At 44.7% G+C, this 26,219-nt stretch overlaps 1 protein-coding gene across 1 annotated transcript in view; it reads left to right on the forward strand.

The window, feature by feature from the left end:
- RNF19A (ring finger protein 19A, RBR E3 ubiquitin protein ligase) overlaps positions 1 to 26,219 on the forward strand; it is an 880,338-nt gene that overhangs the window by 80,624 nt on the left and 773,495 nt on the right. The window contains exon 2 of the mRNA XM_044075162.1: positions 3,021 to 3,229. Within this exon, the coding sequence (XP_043931097.1) occupies positions 3,021 to 3,229 (209 nt within the window). The remainder of the gene's footprint in view (positions 1 to 3,020; positions 3,230 to 26,219) is intronic.

Raw genomic sequence — 26,219 nt, forward strand, 5'->3', positions numbered from 1 at the left:
ATTTATGGTAAGTGTACACAACTGTACGTTTCACCACTTCTAGTGATTGTACAGGGTCTCGAGGCTTGCTTCCCAAACAGTGTCTACTAAAAAGGTCTACAGAAGTAAGGGAAAAGATTTACTATACGGGCTGCCAAAGCGAATATTGTTCCATTTTTAGTCCTGGTTTCAGCCATCCTTCTTTTTCTTTTATAAGGAAGGAGCTAATTTTTCCACTATAAAACTTCAGTTGGCAGCTGTTTCCAACTTTCACACTGGAAATAATTCTTTCCCTTTTCATTTCCAGAATACGCAAGGCAATCATGAAAAGGATTTTTCTGCTAAGACCTCCTATAAAGGATCCCTCTCCTCCTTGGGATCTCACGGTTATACTTCAAGGCCTGACTCAAAAACCTTTTGAACCAGCAAACGCTTGTGATATGAAATTCCTATCTTGGAAAACTATTTTTTTAGTAGCTATTACATCAGCAAAGAGAATTTCTGAACTTCAGTCATCATCCAAACCATCTTACATTGTTTTTCATAAGGATAAGGGTGTCCCTTTGTACCAACCAATCCTTTATACCTAAAGTAGCTACAGAGAATAATAATTGGTATACAGTTGCCTGTTTTCTTCCCAAATTTTCTAAGGACGAATGTTTTGGCATGCATAGAAAATGTTGTTTTCATAGAACAAAACAGTACAGAAAATCTGATCAACTATTTGCATCTTTCTTGCCTAACCATCCTTGTCCAGCAGTCTCCAAAATTACCCTGGCCAAATGGATTACTGGCTGTTTCACTGATCTATTCAAATAGTAAAACAGCAAAAACAATCAGCTAAATGGTAAATCTTGTGGAAGTTTGAGCACAGTTAAAGAAAACAAAACAAAAATCCACAAACACACAGGGCTGGAGTAAAATTAAAATGTTTAATGTCATGTGTAACACTTCCTTTCTTTCGCCAGTAGGCTTCTTCAGGCATTTGCAAACCTGTGTATTAGAACCATTTAAATAGTTATCCAGTCACATGATGAAGTATCCTAGTAAGCAATCACAATCTATCTAGGTATAACATCATGAATAAAAAAACTAAAAAGATTAAATAATTTAAAATATTGGTTTTACAAATACGTAAAATACTTATTTAAACACATTAGTTATACATTATTTAGTAGATAAAATAAAGTTTAAACATTGATAAGACATTTTATTTGTCTCTTAATAATGGTTTAAGCAAAAGAACCATTCAGCCCTAGGGTGTACTCATCCATTTATATTCAGCCATTTTTGTGGCATGGGTTACATCACCACGTACGTTCTTGTATAAAGTTTGGAGAATGCAAAATTTAAACTTGTGGTCCAGCCCATTTTCTGATATGTGCTTATAGAGGGCATTAGTTTGTTTAGTTATATCTGATAAATGGCCACAAATATGTTTTAACTGTTTAGCCTTGCCAGCATAATATCTGTCACATAATTGACAATGTGGCCAAGTTCAGATATAGCTTTCGATTGATTAAGTTCGAATAGGGATTCAATGGTTAGTCATTTCAACAAAGTGATATAGACCCCTTTACAGGGATTTCTGTTCAGTGCTACATATTGGATGCAGCTTCCAGATGGTCTTTCAGTGGGGCATGTTTACCTAGGGTATGGCCCTTTAGGGCATCCACCCTCTGGTGGCTTTGGATATGGACTCTTCCTTGTGTTCCTGTAGTCAGAACTCAACACCGTCTGATACCAAAGTTAGTTACTGTTCTTAAAGCCCTGGCTGCAGGAATTGTTCACTTCCATCCCTTTTTTTCTGTGTTTCTTTTATTCTTGATTTCTTTCAATTGCTATACAACTGGAGGGACAGGATTTAGCAGTCCATTGTGGGATGGGATGTGGTAAAGTTTCATGCACCAAGCTGTCTTGATGCCCATGACACAAGTCCTGTGTGTTCTGGAAGATCTAGTTTTTATGACAAGTTATATAGATAGAATTCCTCAGCAACTGTTTTATATTGTATTGTTAGTATGTATGTACATTGTTATTGTACAATGGAATGTTGCCAGAAAGTTAGTGTCTCTGTCTGACATGATTTTTAAGCTATTTTTAGGAGGAAAGGTGAGTCGATCAGATAGCCTTATAGAGCATGCCCACTTCTTATCTCTTTCTCTCACTCACACACACTCACACACACACACACACACACACACACACACTTTGTCTCCATCTCTAATTAAGGTAACATACATTAGCTTTTGAAATGGGTACTTACATAGGTTTAAGCAACCGTGTGATACGATAAGTGATTAATACAGAAACAGTATGCAATTAAAGTACTTTTCAACTTATACTATTTTCAAAACCAACTGTGTATCAGCCTGACTTTTCCTACAGTCTGCAAAATCAGCAGTCCACATTCATCTAGCATCCCAAGTGCTAGAGGTCTGACTGCAGTTTGTCAGATAGCACAAGAGGATGGCTGTCAGCATATCTGGTCCTTTTTTTTTTTGGCAGGGGGGTGAGTGGGAAAATTATACTGCTTGATTACACTTTGGTAGAGTTAAAGGACATCAAAGTGGCAAGCTTTATGTTGTATACATTCAGGCATGGCACAGGTACCTTGACATTCACATTGAGCATTAAGAGCCTAAGCTTTTTGTGATAGGACTGTTAACATTTACAGCCCCCCTATTGTGAATGAGCAGTGTCCTGATAGCTGCAATACTTTCTTGCCTGAAGAGGGGAGGACTCGCCAGGAATCTGAGGATTGGTCATAATGTCAGCAGTAAGCAATGACAAAAAAAAAAATGGTAGAACAGAGTGAGCAAGCTTTGCAGTATGCGAGATTGGAAAGATTTTGCTTTGATCTTATGGATTTTCTGTCTCCCCATCTTCCCCCTTAAGGTGCCACTTGAACTTCTTGTTAACCTAGACTAGAAAACTTGAGCACAGTACAGTAACTGTGGTGTTAAAATTGACCGTCTGCATTTTGGAAATTGACTGTGATTGTGTGGCTGGAGAGTAATTTTTTTCAACCCTGTTGCTAGGTTTGCAGTAATAGCATTTGGCTGTGCCAGCTGTCCTAAACTCATGTGTGGACGAGAAGGCTGTGGAACAGAGTTCTGCTACCACTGTAAACAGATTTGGCACCCTAATCAGACATGTGATGCAGCTCGCCAGCAGAGGGCACAAAGTTTACACTTGAGAACAATCCGTTCATCATCTGTCAGTTATAGCCAGGAGTCTGGGGCTGCAGGTAATTTATGTAAGAAAATATTTCCAGTAAGTTGAAACATTTTTGCATGTTAACATCCAATCTTTGAAACTGACGGACTGCTAATTGTGTTATGTATTTTACCATTGTAGTTCTTGCGAGTTATAATGTTGCATTAAAAACAAGTGTATTTTAATACATAGCCAGTGGTTTGTGCTCATTAAGAAGTAAAGTTGCTTTTTTGTTAAATTTGCCCATTATACCTTTTCTTTCTGTAGGAGGCTTCTTCTTCAGACACCCTTGACATAGCTCCAGGCATTGCTCTGGACCCTAGTTGCAGCTATATGGAGCCCATCTTCCAGCCACTCTTCTACCAGTCATTCATTATTTTTATCTAGATAGACCATTTTCAGGCGCATTCCGTAAGAAAGAAGTTGTGCAAGGGTTACAGTACTGACACTGTTTTACAAAGCTAAAAGATTAGAGCGATTGATCTACAGAGAGCGGTAGATGCCTGTGACCTATACTGTTGATAGGGGAAGAACGTGCAGTTTTTCTGGAAAAAGACCAGTTTTAAAAGAATACGTTAAGTATATCTAATTGTAGCTGTAAACGGGGAATGGAGGCGCAAAAGGTTCAGTGGACGACATATTGCAAATGAGGGGAGTGATTGTGATAAAGTGGGGGTTAGAATTTGGGTGTAGTAATCTACAGAAGTTTTGATATCTGGACTATGAATTGTTAATCTTTACTTAAAAAGTAATATGAAATGATCAGCTTTGTGATGCTGTCATTTGTGAAACATTTGCAAGGGGCTGCTATAAACTGAAGTTTTTTTGAGTTGGTCACAGACTTTGGGAAAGGGGGAGAATTGATTTCAAGATTTCCTGTATGCATGGATGGGACATGGTTGAAAAATGGGTTCATATTACGTTGTCGAATGCTCAGAACTTCGAAACAGCCGCATATCGAAACTTTTATTGTGGGGGGGGGCTGCGTCCCGTTCCCCCCCACACACACACACACACCCTGCTAAATATATATTCCAACTCCGAGATCGCACTACAGTGAGGAAAGGGCAAATATCCCAATCTTCACTGTACTGCGATCCCACAATGCGATCTTCGAAATGCGGACGTTTCGAAGTTCTGAGTGTTCGATTACATTATCTTTCGATAACATAATAGGAACCCGAAACGCTGTTTTTATTTACTCTTAGAAACAAAAGTCACCAAGGAGTTGGAGGATGATTGTGATCTTAGTTTGTTGATTGGAGGGGATCATGGGTAAGTACTAAGCTAGCTGCCCTTGTGGACCATTTTAAGCCTAGCCAATCTCCATTAGTGGGACCAAACCTTGTACCTTTTCTGTGTGAGGTCATCTCTTTAATCATTATGTCAAACCCCCAACAAAATCTTTTATTGTGACAGATATCCAGGCCAATGAAATGTGTCATACATCTAGTGCTTTGGCCCTTACAGACAGATTTGCAAACAAAATTAAAATGACCTTTTGTATACCAAATGAGTAGACTAAAACATCAGTGAATGAAAAGAGTAGTGAAACAATTGAAACCATTGTAGAATAAACCCTAACTAAATGGAAAGAAGCTACATTAACTGTCTGTCTCCAGTTAAAATCTTTTAAGTCCCCTGAAGAGTAGTGAAACAATTGAAACCATTGTAGAATAAACCCTAACTAAATGGAAAGAAGCTACATTAACTGTCACCAGTTAAAATCTTTTAAGTCCCCTGGGTTTCAAAGTCTGAAATTTAATTACAGTAAACTGTTAACCAGAACTCAAGCAACCAGAAAAAATCAAAGAACTACAGTACAGTATGAACAGTTCAGTTTTTCATGTGTTGCACTTTGTTTCCTCCCGCCGATACATACCTTACGTTTTTAGAGTTTTAAAAAGGAAGATAGAAATAAATTCCCTCTCCCCAGCCTGAGAACAAGTCAAACCAAACAAGTCAAATCGCTAAAATGTCAACACTTGCTCCATACTCACTCACTTTGCATCAGATTTTACATTCTCTCTCCAATCTCTCTCACACGCACACTCTTCAGCTTTCATACATGCATTCACTTACTTACTTGTCTGATCTCTCTCTCACACACACACACACACACACACACACACACACACACACACACACACACACACACACACACACACACACACACGTCAGCTTTCATACATCTCTCTGAGCTCTCTCACACTTTTGCTTTCATAGATGCATGCACTCACTCTCTGCGATCTCTCTCACACAGTCGCTTCTGCTTTCATAAATGCATTCTCTCTCTATTCCATTCATTCAGTTCCAACCCACTCAGCGTGCCACTAAAATCCGTTCCGCGTGCCATGCTTTCTAGCAGAAATAAAAGTTTAAAATACAATTATCCCGGGTTCCTATTAACCTGATCTAATGTTTAGGTTGGCGAATACCTAAATGTCGATCTGGTAATAGCAAAAAGCAAAAAAACACGAACGGATGATTTAACGTAGGGAAAAAATTCCCTTGGCCGTTATGCGGATTTTGCCCCTTTCCCCATTATAGAGTGATCTCGGAGTTGGTATATATAGCTAGAGGGGTGTGGGGGGCACAGCTCCACTTTTTTTTTTTTTTTGCGGCCAAAGGCATTCGTTAAATCGGCCATTCATTGTTTTAATTTTTCGATATTACCATATTGACATTTAGGTATTCGCTAAACTAAACGTTCAATCAGGTAATATAAGCGCTATTATTCCGGCCAGGGTTTTAATTACTGTATTTCAATGTTAAAATCAAATCAATGCAATGTTTCGTGGTATGGTGTCGTATAGGGTACAGAATTTGTCAGGTCTATTTTTAATAGTAACTCTCAAGCAACTAGAAACTACACTTATCTGACATCTACCAATTCCCATAGGTGCCATTTAACTGCGCATTTACTGTATCAGCATTTCTTCCTTTTTCTGGCCTTGATGTTTAGCGTCACAAATTAACACTGTTTTTAATTGACGTAATGTAGTGGAAATTAAATCTGTAGCTATACCACTGTGTACTTGATTAAACTAGGATGAATACAAGTTTAGCTTTTTTGTATCTCCAGGATGTTGCAGTATTTTCCTCTTAAACTTTTAGATGTCCTTCTATTCCTATTTTGCAGTATTCTTGTTATGGGATTTCCTGCTATCGGCTCCTATACAAAAGCTTCAGCTTGGCTGTTGCAGCTGCGTGGGATGTCACACGTATGGACAGAAATCAGGAGCCTTAAATGTGACATGTGCACGCACAGTCCTCGGTACTTTTCAGCCACAGACAGATGCATCGTGTGTTCGCTCCTTCACATCAGATGTCTCAAAAAAAGATAAGTAACCCATTATTGCTTAGACTTGGTTTGTTGTAGCAATTTATAGCCGATGGGTAAAAAGGGTAAATGCCAATGCGGGGGGGCACCAGGTACCCCATAAAGACTCCCATGATTAGTGTATTTTTTGCTTAGGCCAGGAACACGACCATTCCGCTTGCTCCATTTGTCAATTGTTTGTACCGAAGACCTTACGCAGCCATCTGGCCACACTTAACCTTTATTTAGAAACCCAGCGCCTTAAGCAGTTAGCACTAAGGATGGATCCTGCCTCGGAGGCCTTGTCAGAACCTCCACGCAAGAAGGCCAAGTTTCCCAGCCCCTCTTCTGTTGCTCCGTTGCCAGACACCCTGCCAGCTGCAGATTTAGGAGCTGAGGGATGCCCGGCGGATCTGTTGACTTCGACTACCTTTGTGGAAGCCATTGCTCAGCTGACTACCGGCACGTCCCCGGAGGCAACTCAGATCTTGACTACCGTTAAGGTCGAGGGGGAACCAGAATCTGTAGAGCTTCTGACCGGGATCCCACCTTCAGACACGGTCCCTATCAGATCTTATTCCAGGCCTGTTCCAACATCTATCCCAACAAAAAAGAAACCGAAAACCAAACATACCTCTTCTACTGCAGAAGGCCTACTGGACTAGCAGTCCTTCACTTCTTTCCTGATGCAGGCCTTCATGGCCCTTAGGCCTTTAGCCTCATCCTCCACTACACTACCTTTGCTCAGTCTTAGGCCTGCTTCAGCCCCCCCCCCCCCGACATTTCAGGTTAGGGAAGAAGAGCATGATGCTTATTTTTCCTCCTCTGAGGACACAATTTCTTACACCTCCCAGATTGCTTCATTCAAGGAGTATTCTCCTGATGAAGAATCTATAGAGGGAGATTCACCCCACCCCCTGAGGATGTCACATTTGGTGAGACTATCACCAGAATGAAAGATTACTTCAACTGGGAATACCTCACAAATGTCTGCTATCCAAAAGAGGTACTTTGACTTTCTTCAAGTAGAATCACCGTCCCCTTCTGCTGTTCCACAAGTCCTACCTGCTTACCTAGATGCCTTTAACTCTGCATCTATGACTCCAGATTCACAGCCACCTGCCCCCAAGCGACCAGATCACTTTTACAAGGTGCCTGACGAGCAAAAATTCTTAATCAAACTTCCCTTGGCAGACCCAGCAGTGATTGCCACCTATCCTGATAAGCAATCTAGACTCCTTCCCTCTGCTTCACTCCTACCCACAGATAAAGACAGTAGATCTATGGATAGAATAGGTAAGAAGGGTCTATACCTCCTCCACTCTGGCTTTCAGAGCCATTAACTATCAGACGCACGTGACTAAAATATGTTCTGGACTTGGTCTCTCAAGCCTTTTCCATGCTGGCCACTATTCCTGACTGCCCCCACTAAAGCTGACCTCTCCTCCAAACTTTCTCTAGCTACACAAGTAGCCAGACACTCTATTAGATGCAGCTATGATGCTGCAGAAGCATCTGCTCGTTCTGCAGCATCTGCTTCAGTTCTCAGGAGGTACTCCTGGCTCAGACTTCAAAATCTCCCTGAAGACTTTAAATCAAAGATCTTGAATGCCGTCGTGGACCACAATTTCCTTTTTGGGAAGCAATCTGCAGATCTTAAGAATCTGCAAGAAAAAAAGTGAAGAATTACAGGACATAAAACATTTATTGGTGTCTCCTATTCCCAAGTACTACAGAAATTACCCAGCAAAAGCCACCTTTGTGAGGCGAAACCCAACCCAAGGCAGGTACTTCCTCTTCCAGATCTAGAAGACCTACCAGTTCCAGGCCTGCTGCTCCGCATCCTCAGCCCAGACTGCCTTTTCAGGACAGAGGAGGCTCCAATAATGCATGACTGCCTTGCCCCCCTACCACTCTCAGCCTGCCACTCCCATTGCCTCCCCTTCTGGAAAACCATCACCTTGGACAAATGAGTACTGTCCATAATACAAAAAGGATATTTCCTCTCCTGGAAAGTAAAACCACCCATGAGAGGCATCCCTTTTCCTCCCGAAAACCAACAGCATCTCCTTCCACAGGTTTTGACAGACCTTCTGAAGCTTGGTACCATAGAACCAGTCCCCTCAGGACAGGAAGAAAACTGATTCTACTCCCGTGTCTTCCTGGTCCCCAAAAATGACAGCCCATGGAGACCCATCTTGGACATCTCCTTAAATCTTTACCTACGGGTGCCCACTTTCAAAATGCTGTGACTTCCACCTCTGCTTTCACTCATCCCAACCAAGGCCTTCATGGCCACCTTAGACATGAGGCCTACTTACACATACCCATCAGACCTTCCCACAGACTATTTCTGTGTTTCTCTGGGCCCTCTTCTCATTTCCAATTTACTGCTTTGCCCTGTGGTTTGTGCACTGCTCCCGAGTGTTCACAAAATGCCTGGCCATTGCCTTTTGCAGAACACAGGGAATTCAGATTTACCCTTATCTAGATGACATCCTAGTACTGGCAGAGTGCAAGGATACCCTTTCAAATCTGCACTTCACCATGTACCTTCTACAAAATCTAGGGTTCACCCCCACCCTTCCAAAGTCTTCCTTGAACCCAGAACGGGACAAGATTTTCCTGTGTTGCAGAATGCAAACGGACAAAATGAAGGCTTTTCTCCTTCAAGACCAGGTCAACTCACTGACCTCCCACTTCAAGGAGCTGCTCCAGGCACAGGTAATAACTGCGAGGCAATGCCTTTGAATCCTGGGTATATGGCAGCCAGCATAACTATGGTCCCACTGGCCAGAATGCATATGCACAAGCTCCAGTGGTACCTAAAGAAACATTTGGTCCCAGCACCAGAATCACCTGGAGCAACAAATTCCCCTCCCTCCCAGTCTAAAGAAAGAGATCAGCTGGTGGATCCAACAAGTCCATCTAAACCCAGGCCTTCCACTCCAGCCCACCCATCCCCAACCCAGGTAATGCATACAGATTCCTCAGATTTGGGGTGGAGAGCCTCAGTGGCATCTTACAGGGTTCAAGTAGTATGTCATCCTTCTTTGAGGGCCAAACACATCAATGTGAGGGAGATGACAGTAGTCTTCTTAGCTCTAAAAACTTTTACTCCTCTGCTTCTACCAGGGGTTCTTCAAATAGTAACAGACAAACACCACTGTGATGTGGTACTTCAACAAACAGGGAGGGACAAAAGCATATCTGCTGTGCAGATTAACCCTGCTGATATGGGATCTAGCCTCTTGCCACAATTTGTCCGTGCAGGCAACCTACATTCCCTCGCAAGACAAGCAAGCAGATCTTCTAAGCAGGACATACTCTCCATAACACAAATGGATATTGGACAGGACTGTCTTGGATATTGCCCACCAGTGGGGCACTCCTAAAATAGACCTGTTCGCCTCCCCCCAGAACAGGCAGCTGCAGACCTTCTGCTCAAAGACCTACTGTCCTCTAGCCTGGAGGGTAGATGCATTCAACATCTCCTGGAAGGGGAAGTTTCTTTATGCCCCCCCCTTTCCACTGATTTAGAAAGTCGTCCTGAAAATCAGGAGAGACAAACTGAAAATCTTGTTAGTAACTCCCTACTGGCCAAGGCAGCACTGGTTCCCCCTACTTCACAATCTAGCCAAGGGCAAACACTATGTTACCCTACAAGGTGGACCTTCTGACATAAGAAAAGGGAACTCTTATCCACCCACACTTGCAGATGCTGTCCCTGACACTGTGGGCGATAAACTTTTCATCCCATTCAGACACCACTACTCTGAGGGCATGCTTTCAGTCCTAATGGAGGCCAGGAAACCTACAACAAGAAAATCATACCTAGCCAAATGGGAAAGATGGTGTCTAGACAAGGGAAGGGACCCTTGCATTGCCGATAACCCCCCCTAGTTCTTACTTGTGTGTCAACTGATAAAAAGTGGACTTTCCTATTCTTCATCGAAAGTACACCTTTCCGTAATATCAGCCTGCTTGCTACTAGACCCTCCCTTGCTACCCAGGCTCGATGTAAAACTCTTCCTAAAAGGGGTGTTACACATTAGACCTCCAAAAAGCCTGTCCCTCCACCATGGGACCTTAACTTAATTCTGGAAAAGCTTACCCAACATCCATTTGAACTTGCTGAGACAGCTACCCTTCAGATATGTACATGGAAAACTGTTCTCCTAGTGGCTATTACCTCAGCCAGAAGGGTTTCAGAACTGCAAGCCTTAATGGCTTGCCCACCCTATACTACGTTCCACAAAGACAGGGTAACCCTGAGAACTAACCTCTCCTTTACGCCCAAGGTGGTCAACAGTTTGTCATTAAGCCCATCTATCCACCTCCCCACCTTCTTTCCCTCTCCCATCACTGAAAGCAAGAGGATACTTCACTCCCTGGATATACACAGACAACTAAGATTTTACCTGGACAAAACAAAATCCATTAGGAAATCAAAGCAACTCTGTTTCCTTCCATCCCAGAGCATTGGGCAAGGAAGTCTCCAAACAAACCATCTCATGTTGAATCAGGAAAGCTATCTGTCTTTGCTACTCACTCCATGGAAAAAATCCCCCAGTGGGAGTAAAAGCCCATTCCACCAAGGCAATGGCCACCTCCAAGGCTTTCCTAAAAGGTCTGGACATGTCTTCCATCGTGGAAGCAGTCACATGGTCCACTATCTACACTTTCACCAAACACTACAAGTTAGACCAGGTCTTCAGAACCTGTGTAGGATTTGCCAGGGCAATCCTACAGGGCTTTGCAGTATCTTCTTCTGCATATGCCACCCTTTCATCCAGCTAAGCCGTGGTTCTCTCCCACAACAAGAATACTGCAACATAGGAATAGAAGGACATAGAATAGTTGTGTAAAGTCTTACCATAACCATTGATGTCCTTCTCTTCCATGTTGCAGTATTCTTTCCCACCCACCAATAACCCCGTCATCATTCTCTTTTTCATCCCAACATGTCCCTAGGTCCTAATCTCATACATCTTTCACCCTGGACCTATCTTTACTACAGAAGGACCCCAGGGTCCCATACCTGACACTACTGGCAACTCCTCCTGCTGGGCCTTCTGCTTTGAGCTTCAAGTTCTGAGGATTGTGCGTGCAGATGTCACATTTAAGACCCCAGGTTTATGGGCCCTACATGTGACGTCCCACGCACCTGCAACAGCCAAGCTGAAGCTTTTGTCTAGGAGCTGACGTACGAGTCGCCTGAGAGCAGGAAATCCCACAACAAGAATACTGCAACATGGCAGGGAAGGACATCTATGGTTATGCTAAGATTTTACACAACTATTCTTTTCACCTATATACACACACTAAATTACAGGAACACTTTGGAGTATGAATTCCTTCTGAATTGCAACTACAGCTGTTTCACATTTTCTCTAATTGATTTAATCTGTTTCAGTAGTCAGATTCTTACAAAACAGTGCATCTTCCGTGGATGAAATCATCCCAATGTGCTAATTCATTAAATGAAGCAATATGTGACGTACTGTAGTTATGGGAGTATATGATCTCAAGTATTTTTGTAAGAGCATACAGGCAACTTGGGATTTTTTCTGAACTTTCATTTTCATGATTTTAATAATGGACTAGTTTCACAGAAACAAATTGTATGCTAAAAAATAAAGTAAAATTTGTAAACCTTAATTATTATGATGTTCATCATTAGATCACAGTTGCAGTAGCCCAAGCTGTTCTCGTTATGTTTCCAAGGACATGACCAGCCAGCCAGTTTATCAAAGCTAAAGGGCACCTTCCATGTGCTGTACCAGGAGCTCAAGCAGAGCGCCATATGAAAATTAGAGCACCAAAAGCTTCAGAGCTTTCTTACTGTCAGTGTGTGCTCGTTCTACAGGCTTTGTGGAACTAACAGTGAGAATAGCGATCAGTCAAGGCTGGGCAGGTAAGCCCCTTTCTGGGGCAAGTCTTCCACTATTTTATTCTGAGGAAAGCTATAGTGTTTTTTTTTTTTTTTTGTGAAACTAACTTTCTGAAGTAGTTAACTTAATTTTATCTGCAACCTGTGGGTATTCGGTATTCGGATCAGTATCTGATCGGAGCCGGCAACTTTTCAAGCATCTGCTCTGAGCTCCAAGCTCCTCCCCCTTACCCATAACCCATCACCCATCACCATCTCCTACCTTCCCTCAGATCTCATTTTCTGCTTCATGCATCAGCATCGTTGTCTCCGTAACTCTGAACTTAGGGTTGTAGTAAGTGCTTTTTGGAAAAAATGTTTTTTTTTTCTTGTGTAGTGAGAGTTTGTCTTGGTTCCCTTTTCCTCCCCACAAACGCCTGTTCTTCGGAAAAAGTAGTTTAGTAGTTTTAGTTGGTGTAGTAGTTTAGTGTAGGCCCACCCTTCCCCATAGGTGTGTGTGGTTTTTAGTGTGTTGGAGTTTAGTAGTTGTGGCTGCTTGTGTGTAGAATGGCTGATCAGCCTAAACCTGCATTTAAGAAATGCAGTGTGTGGCCATAAGCTTTCACCAGCGGATGGTCGCACTGTGTTTGCCTAGGTTTTCCACATTTGTCTACTCAGTACAGTGTGTGTGCCGGGTTTAATCCTAGGGCCTTAGAGAGGAAGGCCAGACTGGTGGCTTAAAGGCCTTCTCCCTGCTTCCACGCTGGACTCTTCTTCCTTGGCCTTGGCTTCCACAGCTACCGCCCAACCCCCCCCCCCCCAGGCAGGGACTCGTCCTTCCACTAGACCTGTTGAAGGGGATGCAGCAGGAAGAGAAAGGAAAAAGGACAGAGAGAAGGGGAGATGAGCCCCGTAAAGTCTCCAGATCGGGAGTCCTTCCCTAGCCCCCCTTCCAAGGTGTCAAGACCTGTGTCTCTTCTGCTCCACTCCCCTAGATTCTCCCCAGAGTCTACTTAGCTTTCGGAACAGAGGCCTTCATCCAGATCTTCCCAGCGTCCAGCTAGATCTGAGTAGGTCGCTTCCTCGCGCTCGACTCTGAGTCTTTCTGAGATGGACAGGATGATGAGATTCATTCGGACCTAAATCCAGATGGGAGTCTTGCCAGGCCCCTCTCCCTCCGAAGGGGGGACCTCCATGCCCTTTCATCCTATTTCTCCTTCCCCGATCCGGCCTGCGGGTTCGGGGTTTATGGATCCGAGGATCTTCAGAGCTGGGGATTCGGTGCAGATGGTTCCTCCAACCTTTACTCCGGCGATTACCTTGAGTTCCTCTGATCTGACCAGTTCGGATCTGAACAGCTCTCAGGACCGAGGACTTGGAGTTGGACCAGAGGAGATGGGGGTGTCCTCAGCTCCAACTTTGTTGTATCAGAGCCGTTCCGTAGGAGCTCTGGCTACCCTAGCCTCTGCCCCAGTCCTCATGGCGGACCCGGGGAGAGCCGCCTCCTTGTTTGGTGCTAAAGGAGGTGCGCTCTCCATCGGCGTTCGATGTGGTGAAGAGGGTTTTCTCCCAAGAGTCGAGACCCCAGCCTATTTCCTTGGATTCCCACCAGACTCCCTCGGATTCGGTTACGACTCCCTTCAGCTTGCCCCAGGGACAGCCCGTGCTAGAGGAAACCCCCCCCCCCCGTCTCACGAGCCCTCTTCAGAGAGTCCCACTGAAGAGGGCCCTCGTAAGCACACATGTAAAAGGAGGCACCTAGACCCCCCCCCCCCCCGAGTCCTTGACAGAAGACACTGATTTAGATGGAGAAGGTTCCCCCAGGTCACCTCCCAAGGATGTCTCCTTTAGAGACTTCATGGAGATCCTCCACCAGAGGGGAGGTTGGTCAGTCCCAAAACCTTCTATGGATGAATCAGTGTTCCTGGAGGCTTTTGGCACGGGCCCATCTACGTCCTGGGTGTCCCCGCGTACGAATCCCTTGGAGGATCTTATCACCACACGGGCATGGAAGGAGCCTGACACCATAGAGTCTATACCTAAACAGCCGAACAAGATCCTCTCTCCACCCTCGGACAGACAGGCTTGGTATGAAGGATCCCCTGTGGATGCTGTGGTGGTTGCAGCAGCCAAGAGAGAACTGGCTCAGGAAAGTTCCTTGGTCCACCCTCCGGACAAAAGGAGTCCAGGCCGGTAGATTGATTTGAGAAGTGAGTGTATTCTTCAGCGATGTTTTCCATCCGAGCGCTGAACTATTTGGCACACTTCATACAACTGCAGTGAGACCTAGTCACTGAGTTAGCTGAGTCGCCCCAGAGTCTTTGTTGCAAGAAAGACGCAAAAATGTCAACTCTGAAGTCTGTATCGAACAAGTCTATGCACCTCCTTTCCCATGCTATGGAAGGAGCAGCTAGGGCAGCTGGAAATGGTGTGGCTATGAGGCAAAACGCTTGGCCCAGACTCTGTCAATTTGCGGACCCCTTCAAGTTATCTTTCACAAATGCTTCCTTCAGTGGTTCATCTCTTTTTGGGAAGACCATACGTGACACCCTTGTCCAGAGTGAAAAAATGGGAAGGCTTTGTCTGCCATTGGAATCCACTTCTCTAGTCCTCAAAGATCCTTTTCAAGGAATGAGAGAGGGCAAAAGATGATGTGGTTCCGGAAATCACAGTTTTCCCAGTACTCTCAGGACAACTCGTCCTCTAGAGGCAGAGGGGGACAGGACAAACGTTGCCCCAGAGGCAGAGGGGGTCCAAGGAACTTTGGGTTTATGGAGCCCTTCTCAGACAGGCCCACGCAGCAGCCCTGAGGGGTTGCCAGACTGTCCTACTCTGGAGGCAGTCAGGGGAAGGTTATCATTGCACCCAATGGCTTGGGAGTCAATAACTGCAGATTGCTGGGTGCTTCAAATAATATCCAGAGGTTACACCATCCCGTTTGTTACCCCTCCCGTCCAACCAAAGCACCTTCCAGATGTTCCACCTGCTCAAAAGGAGATGGCAGAGCTAGAGATTTCCAAGCTGCTTCACAAATGAGCCATCGAACCGGTTCCCCCCGATCAGTCCAGATCAGGTGTTTACTCCAGGTTCTTTTTAGTGCCAAAAAAGACTGGGGACATCAGGCCCATTTTGGACCTGTCAACCTTAAACAGAAATTCTGGATGGTCACCTTCCAGTCCATTCTACCTCATCTTCGAGAAGGTGACTGGATGTGCTCTATAGACCTTCAGGACGCTTACTACCACATCAAGATTCACAGAAGCTCCAGGAGATTTCTTTGCTTCCAGCTGGGAGCCAATCTTTTCCAGTTCAGAGCCCTACCCTTCAGTCTCACCACAGCCCCCAGGGTGTTTACCAAGGTAATGGCAGTCGTAGCAGCTCACCTGAGGCTTCAGGGAATTCAGGTATTCCCTTACCTAGATGATTGGCTCCTCGCTGCTTCCACCAAGTGTCGTCTTTGCCAAGCCAGAGACTCCTTCCTTCATCTGCCCAACCTGGACAGCCTCAAGTTCCCTTGATTGCCAGGATTCCCAGTCTTTCATCTTCAGTAAAAACTATCCTGGTGGCATCTCATAAGGCCTCCACTGGGAAGATTTACCGCAGTAAATGGAAACTATTCGGTATTTGGGCTTCTCAGAGGGACCTGGATCCTTTTACAGCCCCTGTTCCTGCAGTCTTGGATTTCTTAGCCAACATTTTTCAGCACGGGGCTAGTTCCTCCACTGTGAAAGTGCAACTGGCAGCTATTTTGAATTTCCATGTTGGCGAGAACATGAGTGCTCTGGCCTCTTCTACACTGTTTAAGGCTTTCCTTAAGGGCATCTTTCTTTTGCATCCTCCAATTATGGACTCTGTTCCTCCCTGGGACCTTACCTTGGTTCTCCAGGCTTTAGTTGCTCCCCCCTTCAAACCTGCAGCATCAGTAGATTTGAAGTTCTTATCCTGGAAGACCGCTTTCCTAGTGGCCATTACATCGGCTAGGAGGGTTTCTGAGATTCAGGCTCTGTCTGACGTGCCCCCTTACTTGATCTTCCACAAGGACAGGGTTTCTCTCCGCGCAGACCCTTCCTTCTTGCCAGAAGTGGCTTCTGAGTCGAACATCAATCAAACAATTAACCTGCCTGTTTTCTTTCCAAATTTTCAGAACAAGGGAGAATATAAACTGCATTCACAGGCAACTTCGTTTTTATTTACACAGAACAAAGCCTTTCCATAAGTCTGACCAGTTGTGTCCTTTTCTAAACCCTTTTTGGGTATAGCCGTCTCCAAGGTTTCCTTAGCTAGATAGATTTCAGTATGTGTTTGCAAATTTACAAAGACAGAGGTCTGTCCCCACCTGGTCCTATTAAAGCTCATTCTACCCAGATCCATGGCGACTTCTGCTGCCTTTGGGTCTGGGGTTTCATTGTATGACATTTGTGCGGCAGCAACTTGGGCAAGGTCACATACTTTCATTTCTCATTATAAGTTAGATTTGATCTCCAGAGGAAGAGCATCCTTTGGCTCTGTGGTGCTCAGGAATATCCTTCCATGAGGGCCTCCCAGGAATTTGAGTAGCTGGGGACTCTGTCCCACAGGTTGCGGATAAAATGAAGTTGACTACTTAAGAAAAAGTTATGTACTCACCATAACGTTCCATCCGAGTAGTTACACTTCATTTTTCTGCAGCCTTCCCACCCTCCTTCCCCCAAACCTGCTCATGGTTGTTGAGTTGCTGATTAGTTTGAGTAGTGGCAAACTCGATTTGAGGGAAGGTAGGAGATGGTGATGGGTTATGGGTAAGGAGGAGGAGCTTGGAGCTCTAAGCAGATGCTTGAAAAGTTGCCGGCTCGGATCCGATAAGGATCCGAATACCCTGGAATGTTATGGTGAGTACATAACTTCTTTATTTACACTAGGAAATGTTTGGATTTTTTTTATTAAGTGCACTTGCTGAAAAAAGTTTTTTTGAACTTTTTCTAGTATCCTTGTATAGAATTTGTGTTGACAGAACTTGGTGATTTTGGGGACTGTCAGGGTTGTCCCCTCCCCACTTGAAAAATCACCTTTTTATCTGGCACCGAGTTTGGCTCTGCTAACTGTTATTGAAGCTTCCTTTGTGCATGCACCTATGGAGCAGTACCTGATTTCCTCTGATATATCTCCCCCTCCGTTCATAAGAAGATAGTGGTCAAGGGAGTCTTTGGCGTCAGGCCAACTCAAGTTTTACCTGTACTCCCTGGGGGACTCTGCTGCGGCCAGATGTCCTTCAAGGATGCATCTGCAGTCCTTACAAATGGGTTGTCCTGTCGTCAGGCAGCCCTTCGGTCGGCCGGATTCCAAAGTCTGGGTCTGGCCACGGCTGGTGTCGCACTTCACCCGACGTCATAGCTGCAGTTCTTCGGGTATAAAGGCATCAGCCGACGCCATTTTCCTCAGTCTTTCTTGCCGCGTGGCACCCGAAGCAGAAGCTGTTCACAAGTGCCGGTCGGTCAGATCCAGAGATTACTACTACCGAATACTACTTCGAAGACTTCTAAAAAGCTAAGTACCCCGTTGGGGACTCTTTCGTGCCTCAGCCGATGTCAGAAAAAGTGAATAACTGTTTAACTTGTGGGAAACAAATACCTCATAAAGATTTCCACTCTTACTGCTTACCTTGTTTAGGCCCAGACCACGACGTAGCAGCTTGTTTAGCCTGTGCTTCTTTCAACCAACGGATGCTTAGACGTCGGTCGGAGTTTGCTGAACAGTTTTTCGGTTCAGATTTTGTGTACATAATGCCGTCGGATCCTCCGACTTCACAAGTTGTTAAGAAACGCAAAGAAAAGGACCGACACTCGCGGTCCGCGGTCTCGGCCGAAACCGCGGTTAAGCAAACCGCGAGTGTCTCGGTTTTGGCCGAAACCGAGCAAACGGTTCTATCTTCAGCCGAATCCATGACTACTACCGAGGCCCCTTCTAACCTGGTTGAATCGGCCTCTGAAATTCAACCTGCTACTGTGGTTTCACAAGAATTATCGGACACCATCCCTTTGGATGTTTCAACCCCTGCACGTGGTGCTGCTAGGCCGCCTGCAGCCATGTCCATAAAGGCCTTTGCCAGGGCTAAAGCAGCCAAAACTTCTAAGTCTGTGCCTGTTAAGCCCCCCTCTCACAGGCCCAGTTCCAGTTCCCAAATGCTCACTCTGGCAGAGGATCTCATCTCTTTAATAAGGGGATCCCAACCTCATCCAGACAGGGCCTCTCAACCTCCTCCAGAAAAGAGACCTAGAGCAGAGCCCCCTGAGCCAGTGTCCTCAGATGATTCTTCTGATGATACAGACAATACAGACCATCCAGAGGCTCCTTTTTCTCCTTATGAAGACTCCGATGCTGAGGAATCGATTCCTTCTGCCTCTCCACCAGAGGAATTTTCCTTTGGGGAAACCTTACATGCCATGAGAGAGCAATTCCAATGGCAGGGGCAAGATTTCTCAGATTCAAGGAAAAGGCTTAGGACTTTTTTGCATTTACCACAACATATAGGCCTTTAGCTATACCTCCAGTTCTTCCTGTTGTAGATGATGCATTTAATGATGCTTGCACTGCTCCTGATACTTTGCCTCCAGCCCCTGCTAAGCCCGATAGGTTCTACAGGGTCCCGGACACACATCACCATTTATACAAGGCTCCTTTTGCAGATCCCGAGACTATCTCCCAGGGGCCTAAGGCAGTAGCTTCGACCTCAGTTAAAAACCCTCTCCCCTCTGAAAGGGAATCCAGGTCCTTAGAGAGATGGGGTAAAAAAGTATACACCTCTGCTACTCTCTCAGCTAGGGCATTGAACTGTCAGTTTCATATGATCCAATACCAGGAGTTTATGCTTGATCAGTTAACTAAGAAACTGTCCTCTGATGATTCTTTAGATAAGAAATATGTTCTAGAAATGGTGCATAACATTCAGCAGGTTAGTAACCATTCTTTAAAATGTGGCTATGATGCACTGGAGGCTTCCTTTAGATCAGCCATGACTGGCACAGTTATAAGAAGGCATGCATGGTTGAAAGAACAGGTCTTGCCGGATCATGTTAAAGCAAAACTATTAGATGCTCCTATGGATAAGGTCAGTTTATTTGGTTCTCCTGCTCAGCAGGTACTGAAGAAAATGGAAGAGAAGGCAAAATCTGTACAAACAGTGAAAGATTTCTTACAGGTTCAGCCTCCAAGGTTTAGCAGGAACTGGCCTGCCAAAAATTGGTCCTTTCCAGACTCCTCTAAAACACAGAGAGGCAGGAATAGGCGTTCAAGAGGCAGAAATCAATCCAGAGGAGGTGCCTACAGAGGACGCCAGTGGCAAGGTAACAACCAGCGAGGCACAGACACAACTACTACCACTGCAACAGGACAATCACAGTGACTTGGCTCTGGCACCGCCTACCAGGGAACAAATAGCAGCACCCTTAGGCGGAAAGTTAGCCTTATTTTCAAAAAAACTGGCACTACATCACAAGAGACAAGTGGATTTTGCAAACTATAGACCAAGGCTACAGGTTTCATTTCCATACTTTACCAGGAAAAAGAGGAATGCCAAACCTACCACCAAATCAAAACACAGAAGCTCTAAAACAAATAGCTCAATTAGCAAAGATGAGAGCTGTGGAAAGGGTACCATCTATGGAACAAGGAAAGGGATTTTACTCCAGACTATTCCTGGTACCAAGAAAAGAGAAAATTGGAGGCCTATTCTCGACCTGTCCGCTTTAAACACATTCATCATTGTTCCAAAATTCAAAATGCTGACCCTACAGCAACTTCTTCCCATGCTGGGCAAGGAGTATTGGCTGGTGACTCTAGATCTCAAGGAGGCATACCTGCATGTCCCCATACGACCAAATTGCAGAAGATACCTCAGATTTCTTGCAGGATCAGAGCATTATCAATTCTCAGCATTGCCCTTTGGCTTATCTACTGCGCCCAGAGTGTTCACGAAATGCCTGGCATCAGTAATCGCTCACTGCAGGCTTCAGGGAACCCAAATATATCCATACCTGGACGACTGCCTGATACAAGCGGACAACAAAAACAAGCTAACAGAAGACTTACAAAGAGTCATTTGCTTACTGCAAGCCCTGGGATATACAGTCAATATAAAAAATCAAGACTGATACCATCCCAAAGAATAACCTTCTTAGGTGCAGAATTGGACACAGTAAAACAGATGGCATTCCTAACTGCAGAAAAACAAGAACAACTTCCTCTCTACTTCTTGGCATTAACAAAGCAGAACAAACTAACAGCAAGGAAAGTACTGCAGGCCTTGGGCTTCATGGCATCCTGCATAATCCTGGTCCCTCATGCCAGACTGCATATGAGAAAGCTACAGTGGTACCTGAAGAATTTATGGTCTCAACACAGGCACAGCCTAGAAACCGAAATACCACTAATCCCATGCCTAAAACAAGAGTTCCTATGGTGGGCTCAGGCATGCCAGTCAAACCCAGGTTTGCCCTTCCACAGCATTCAACCAAGCCAAACCATCACAACGGACGCCTCAGACCTCGGTTGGGGGGCCCACATGCTGGACAAGTGCATACAAGGCCTATGGACTCCAGATCAGCTGCACCTGCACATAAATCAAAAGGAAATGCTGGCAGTAAAACTAGCAATCCAGAATTTCAGACCATTCTTCCAAGAAGGGCAGTTGATGATAAGGACAGACAACACCACAGTCATGTGGTACATCAACAAACAGGGAGGCACTCATTCATACCCTCTATGCCGGATGGCACTGGACCTATGGAATATGGCTCTGAGCTACAACATTCAGTTACAAGCAATTTTGTACCGGGAAAAGAAAACATCCTAGCAGACATATTAAGCAGAACTACCTCGGATGCTCACGAATGGATGCTACACCCGGACATCTTCAAGGTCATCACAAGGAAATGGGGACTGCCACAAATAGACCTATTCGCATCCCCACTCAATCACCAGCTCAAGAAATTCTGCACAAGGACGTACCACCCACTTGCTTGGAAGGTGGACTCTCTATCCTTCAGTTGGAAAGGCCTGACAGCATATGCATTCCCACCTCTTCCTTTGATGCACAAGGTGCTATTGAAAATCAAAGAGGAACGTCCAAGGATCATTCTGATAGCTCCAGACTGGCCAAGACAACATTGGTACCCATTACTGAGGAGCATGTCTCGGGGAAAATGTGGACACTAGCCGTGTTTCCTTTGCTGTTAACTCAGAGCGGCTACAACACCCTGCATCCAAACCTGAAAACTCTGCAGCTGACTGCCTGGAACATTACATAAGAGCAACTAACCCAGATGTATCCCAAAGGGTTAAAGACATTATCCTTGAGGCCCGCAGACCCTCAACAAGAAGGAACTATGCAGGAAAATGGAAAAGGTTTCTCATTTGGAGTACTGAAAGGGGAAAAGATGTGTCAAAGGTAGACATTGCCAACATCCTGGAGTATTTGGCAGAGCTTTTCCATACAGGCCTGTCCTATTCCTCCATCAAGATACATGCATCAGCTATTTCTGCAGAATACAGCTTGATCCCCTGTCTTCTCGCATCCTCTACTCAGGCAGTTTCTGAGAGGAATTAAAATGTAAAACCTCCTAGGAAACCACCATTACCAGCATGGGACTTGAACTTTGTGCTAGAAAAATTGACACTCCCCTTTCGAACCAGCAGCAACAGCAGATCTTCAACACCTATCCTGGAAAACTGCTTTTCTGCTGGCAATTACCTCAGCAAGAAGGGTTTCTGAGCTACAGGCTTTAATGGCAGTACAACCCTTCCTAATCTTCCATCAAGATAGAGTGTACATGAGAACAAATCCTACATTTATGCCTAAGGTGGTATCCAGAGTGTCTTTAAACCAGGCTATCCACCTACCTACCTTCTTCCCCAATCCACAGAACAGGGGGGAAAGACTGCTGCATACTTTGGATGTACATAGACAGTTGCGCTACTACCTGGACAAGAACCAAGGGCAATAGAAAAACTGACCAGCTTCTGGTAGCATATGCAACAGGAAGGGAAGGAAAAGCAATTTCAAAACAGACAATCTCCAAGTGGATAGGAAATTGCATCAGATTCTGTTACTCCTACCATGGAAAGCAAACTCCACAGAACATAAGGCCTCATTCTACAAGGGCTACAGCCACTACCACAGCTTTCTTACGAGGAGTGGCTACCAAGGACATTATAGAGGCTGCTACTTGGACCTCCTTGCATACATTTGCCAAGCATTATAACTTACCTTTATACTCTAGATCCCGAGCAGGGTTTGCCACTGCTGTTTTGCAAGGGATCCTAACTACACCATAATTTCTTCTTCCTCCTCCCCTAGTTTGGCTATGGTATTCTACCCATTTGTAAGGACTGCAGATGCATCCTTGAAGGACATAGTACAGTTTTGTACCTACCATAAATGTAGATGTCCGAACAGGAATGCATCTGCAGTCAGGATTACCCACCCTCCTTCCCTGTGGTATTCCTAGGGTATTTGCCCATCTAATAGCTAGCTGGGGGATCTCTTATGGTGTATTTGTTTGTATATATGTACATACATGCTTATTTTTTGTTTGCCTTCTACTATTTGGAAACATTGGCATTTATCCAAAATTTAGCTATCCAAGAGGGCAACTGGCATCTGGGGCAAGAAACACTGAGGAAAATGGCGTTGGCTGATGCCTTTATACCCGAAGAACTGCAGCTATGACGTCGGGTGAAGTGCGACACCAGCCGAGGCCAGACCCAGACGTTGGAATCCGGCCGACCGAAGGGCTGCCTGACGACAGGACAACCCATTTGTAAGGACTGCAGATGCATTCCTGTTCGGACATCTACATTTATGGTAGGTACAAAACTGTACTTTTTGGTTCCTTGGATTGCTTTTAACTTTCCCAGGTTCCCCTGGTGTAGCACTTAAAACTAGTAAGGACTGGAGAGTAGACTCATCCTGTGCTGCTGTATGGTTGCCCTCTATGAGCAAGGGAGAGCCACTCTATCTCATGTGAAGGTCTACCCAGTAGCTGAGAAAAAGAGCCTGAGTGTCTGGGACATCTGTGCAGTCAGTGAGACGTGGTTCAAAGGCGTGGAAAGCACCCCGGCAGTGCAGGGCTGCAATGCCTTACATTCATTCAGACCACAAACTGAGCATGAAGGAACCACCGGAGGAATTGGTGTATCAATCTTCATTAAGGATAAGTGCATTTCCAGACTGGTCAAACAGTACAGCTCTCTGGAGCTACTCCACATCCAATTAACTATAGGCAAAGCACCTACTACATCATAGCTATCTGTAGGTTCCCCATCATAAAACAGGAACAGTGTACCGCATACCTGGACTTACTGGAGTCGCTTGCCATACACCCAACATCTTACTCATGGGTGATTTTAATTATCCTACCATTGACTGGGAAACGTACATGACCACAAACATGCTGGCTCGGAGGTTTTTGACTTTGTCAATGCAAATGCTCTGGAACAGCTACACACCCACATGAGGCTCAAATGACCTGGGCATAGTACTCTCTAACATGGGACAGCACTGTAAGAAATTACAAGGTACACAAGTCTTGCGCAGAAAGACTGAAAGCCCTGTCACTGTATTCTTTCTCCTATAGGTTGCTAAGGAGTGACCTGTGCCTGCCTTACAGGGCAGTCTGTGACCTAGCCCTGATGGGTATGCTACACATTGGTAAATCAAACTTCACAAGGGTCACACTCTCCAGGGATCTTAACTTAGCCTCTGACATGAACAGGTCATGCTGGAGAAAGAGAAACCTCTCCCAGAGACTGCCACTTTTGTTTCACATGAATTGGAAGCTTATTCCTGAGCCCCTCCCAGGCCGCCTTCAAACACAGCCTAGATCAGTGAATCAGTGACTGCAAATTCACTCTTGGGCTGGTGCCCATGTCCCTCTTGGTCAAAGCAAGTCTGTATTAACTACTATAGACCCTTACCTCTGCAAACTTCACTCAACCATTGACAATTGGGGCAAGTTGGGATAACTGTGACTAGACTTGTAAGGGCTGTAAAGCCATTAGCCTAGTAACCTGCGAGTCTGTGAACTTATAATATGCTTGCTTTGGGTCAGCCCTTTTCTAGGGAATTTTCCAGGAAAAAAAATCTTTGCTTCTCTTATTTCTATTTCGGTAGACAGAGAAGATTTGCTGGGCTTTGCTAGAGACTTAGTTTCTGTTTTATTTTTATTTTTATATACAGATATAGTTTTCTTTCCTGGAAAAGGTGATGTTAATTTTCATTCTTTCCTCAACTGATGGTTTTCTGATCCAACCTCTGATCCAGCACAACTGCTTTTACTTATATTCACGGATCCAACTCTCAAGCTTCTTTCTTTACCCATAATGTCCTGTTAGCGTAGCATACATGCAGATTTTGTTTCCCCACTATATCGTTCAGATGTTCTGCTGTCCAACTTCAGGGTGCAAACTAGGTGTTTTTGTGTCACATATTGTAAGTTTTCTAACTTTTCCAAATGATCTTTATCGCCCTTCCTCCCTTAACCTTTTTGTAAAGTTTTTTGTGTTTCTCTGTTAGTACTGCTCTTTTTTTTTTTTTTTTTTTTTTTTTTTTTTTTAAAGCTTTCCTTACCCACTAAAGGGTAATCTTCACAAGAGATACTTGGGTGCAGATGATCATATTCAGAGGTTGTCATTAACACTTTCCAAATTCCCCCCTATGAAAATGATGTCTCACCCAGTGAGGAGGAGGCAGCTGCTTTGGAAATAGAAAAGCTGCTACCAAAAGAATCATCCAGAAAGTCCTCCCATACCAGTTAGGATGCAAAACCTACTCAAGATTATTTTAGTTCATAGTTTCATAGGTTCATACTAGGCTATCTGCCCTAGGGCATTTATAAGCCTAGCCAGAATGTGTTTGGCTTTCGCCACCCATTTTAAATTTATTTTGCTATGCCCTTTTTCGAGGTTAGTATACTGTGCCTCTGTCTAACAGTGACACAGAAGTGATACCCGGGGTAAACCTACGATCTCCCATCCACTCTTCAAGATTCCTCTTGAAGAGAGTCAATGAGGGGCTCTGCCTAACCTGGACTGGGATTTTATTCCAGAGTGAAGGGAGCCTCTGGGTTATGAATCTGTCCCTCCAGCATGTCCTATTTATTTCAGTGCTGAGGTTCAAGTCTCTCGAGTGCGTAGCTCGATGGGATTTGGATTTTCTGAGGTGCAGCATGTCCATTAATTCCAGGTTGGACATGGCTTTATACGTCATGCACAAATCGCCTCTGAACAGGCGGTATGCCACTGAGTAGAGCTGGAGTTTCTTTAACCAGGCAGCATATGGCATCTGTTTGAGCCCTTTGATCCTCTTGGTGAGGTACTTTTGGGGTCTTTCCAGTTGCTGCAGGTGTCTGGTAAGGTACATCCCAAAAGGGGCATTGTACTCAATTATGGGCCTGATGAGGAATGAGTAAAGAGGCATGATGACCTCCCCTGATCTAGATGTGAATCCCTTCATGATTAGGTGGGCTATATAAAATATTTTTCTAACCACTTTGGCCACGTGGTTGTCAAATGACACATTGCTATCAACTTGGGTCCCCAGGTCCCTAATTACTTCTGTACTTAATGGATTACCACCTATGTGGTAATTTGTGGGCACTTTGTTTTTGCCAAAGGGGATGACTATACACTTTTTGGCATTTAGCTTGAGGCCATGGCTCTGGCACCAGTTGTCTGTTTCTATGAGGCCCTTTTGGAGGATGCTTGTGTCGGCTGGAGAGTCTATTATGGCGCCCAGTTTGCAGTCATCTGTTAACTTGGTCAGCCACAGTCCTTCCGTGTTGGCCTGTACCTCCG

This window comes from Protopterus annectens, chromosome 6.part0, assembly GCF_019279795.1.
Source record: "Protopterus annectens isolate FY-2018-M chromosome 6.part0, PAN1.0, whole genome shotgun sequence".
Taxonomy (NCBI): domain Eukaryota; kingdom Metazoa; phylum Chordata; order Ceratodontiformes; family Protopteridae; genus Protopterus; species Protopterus annectens.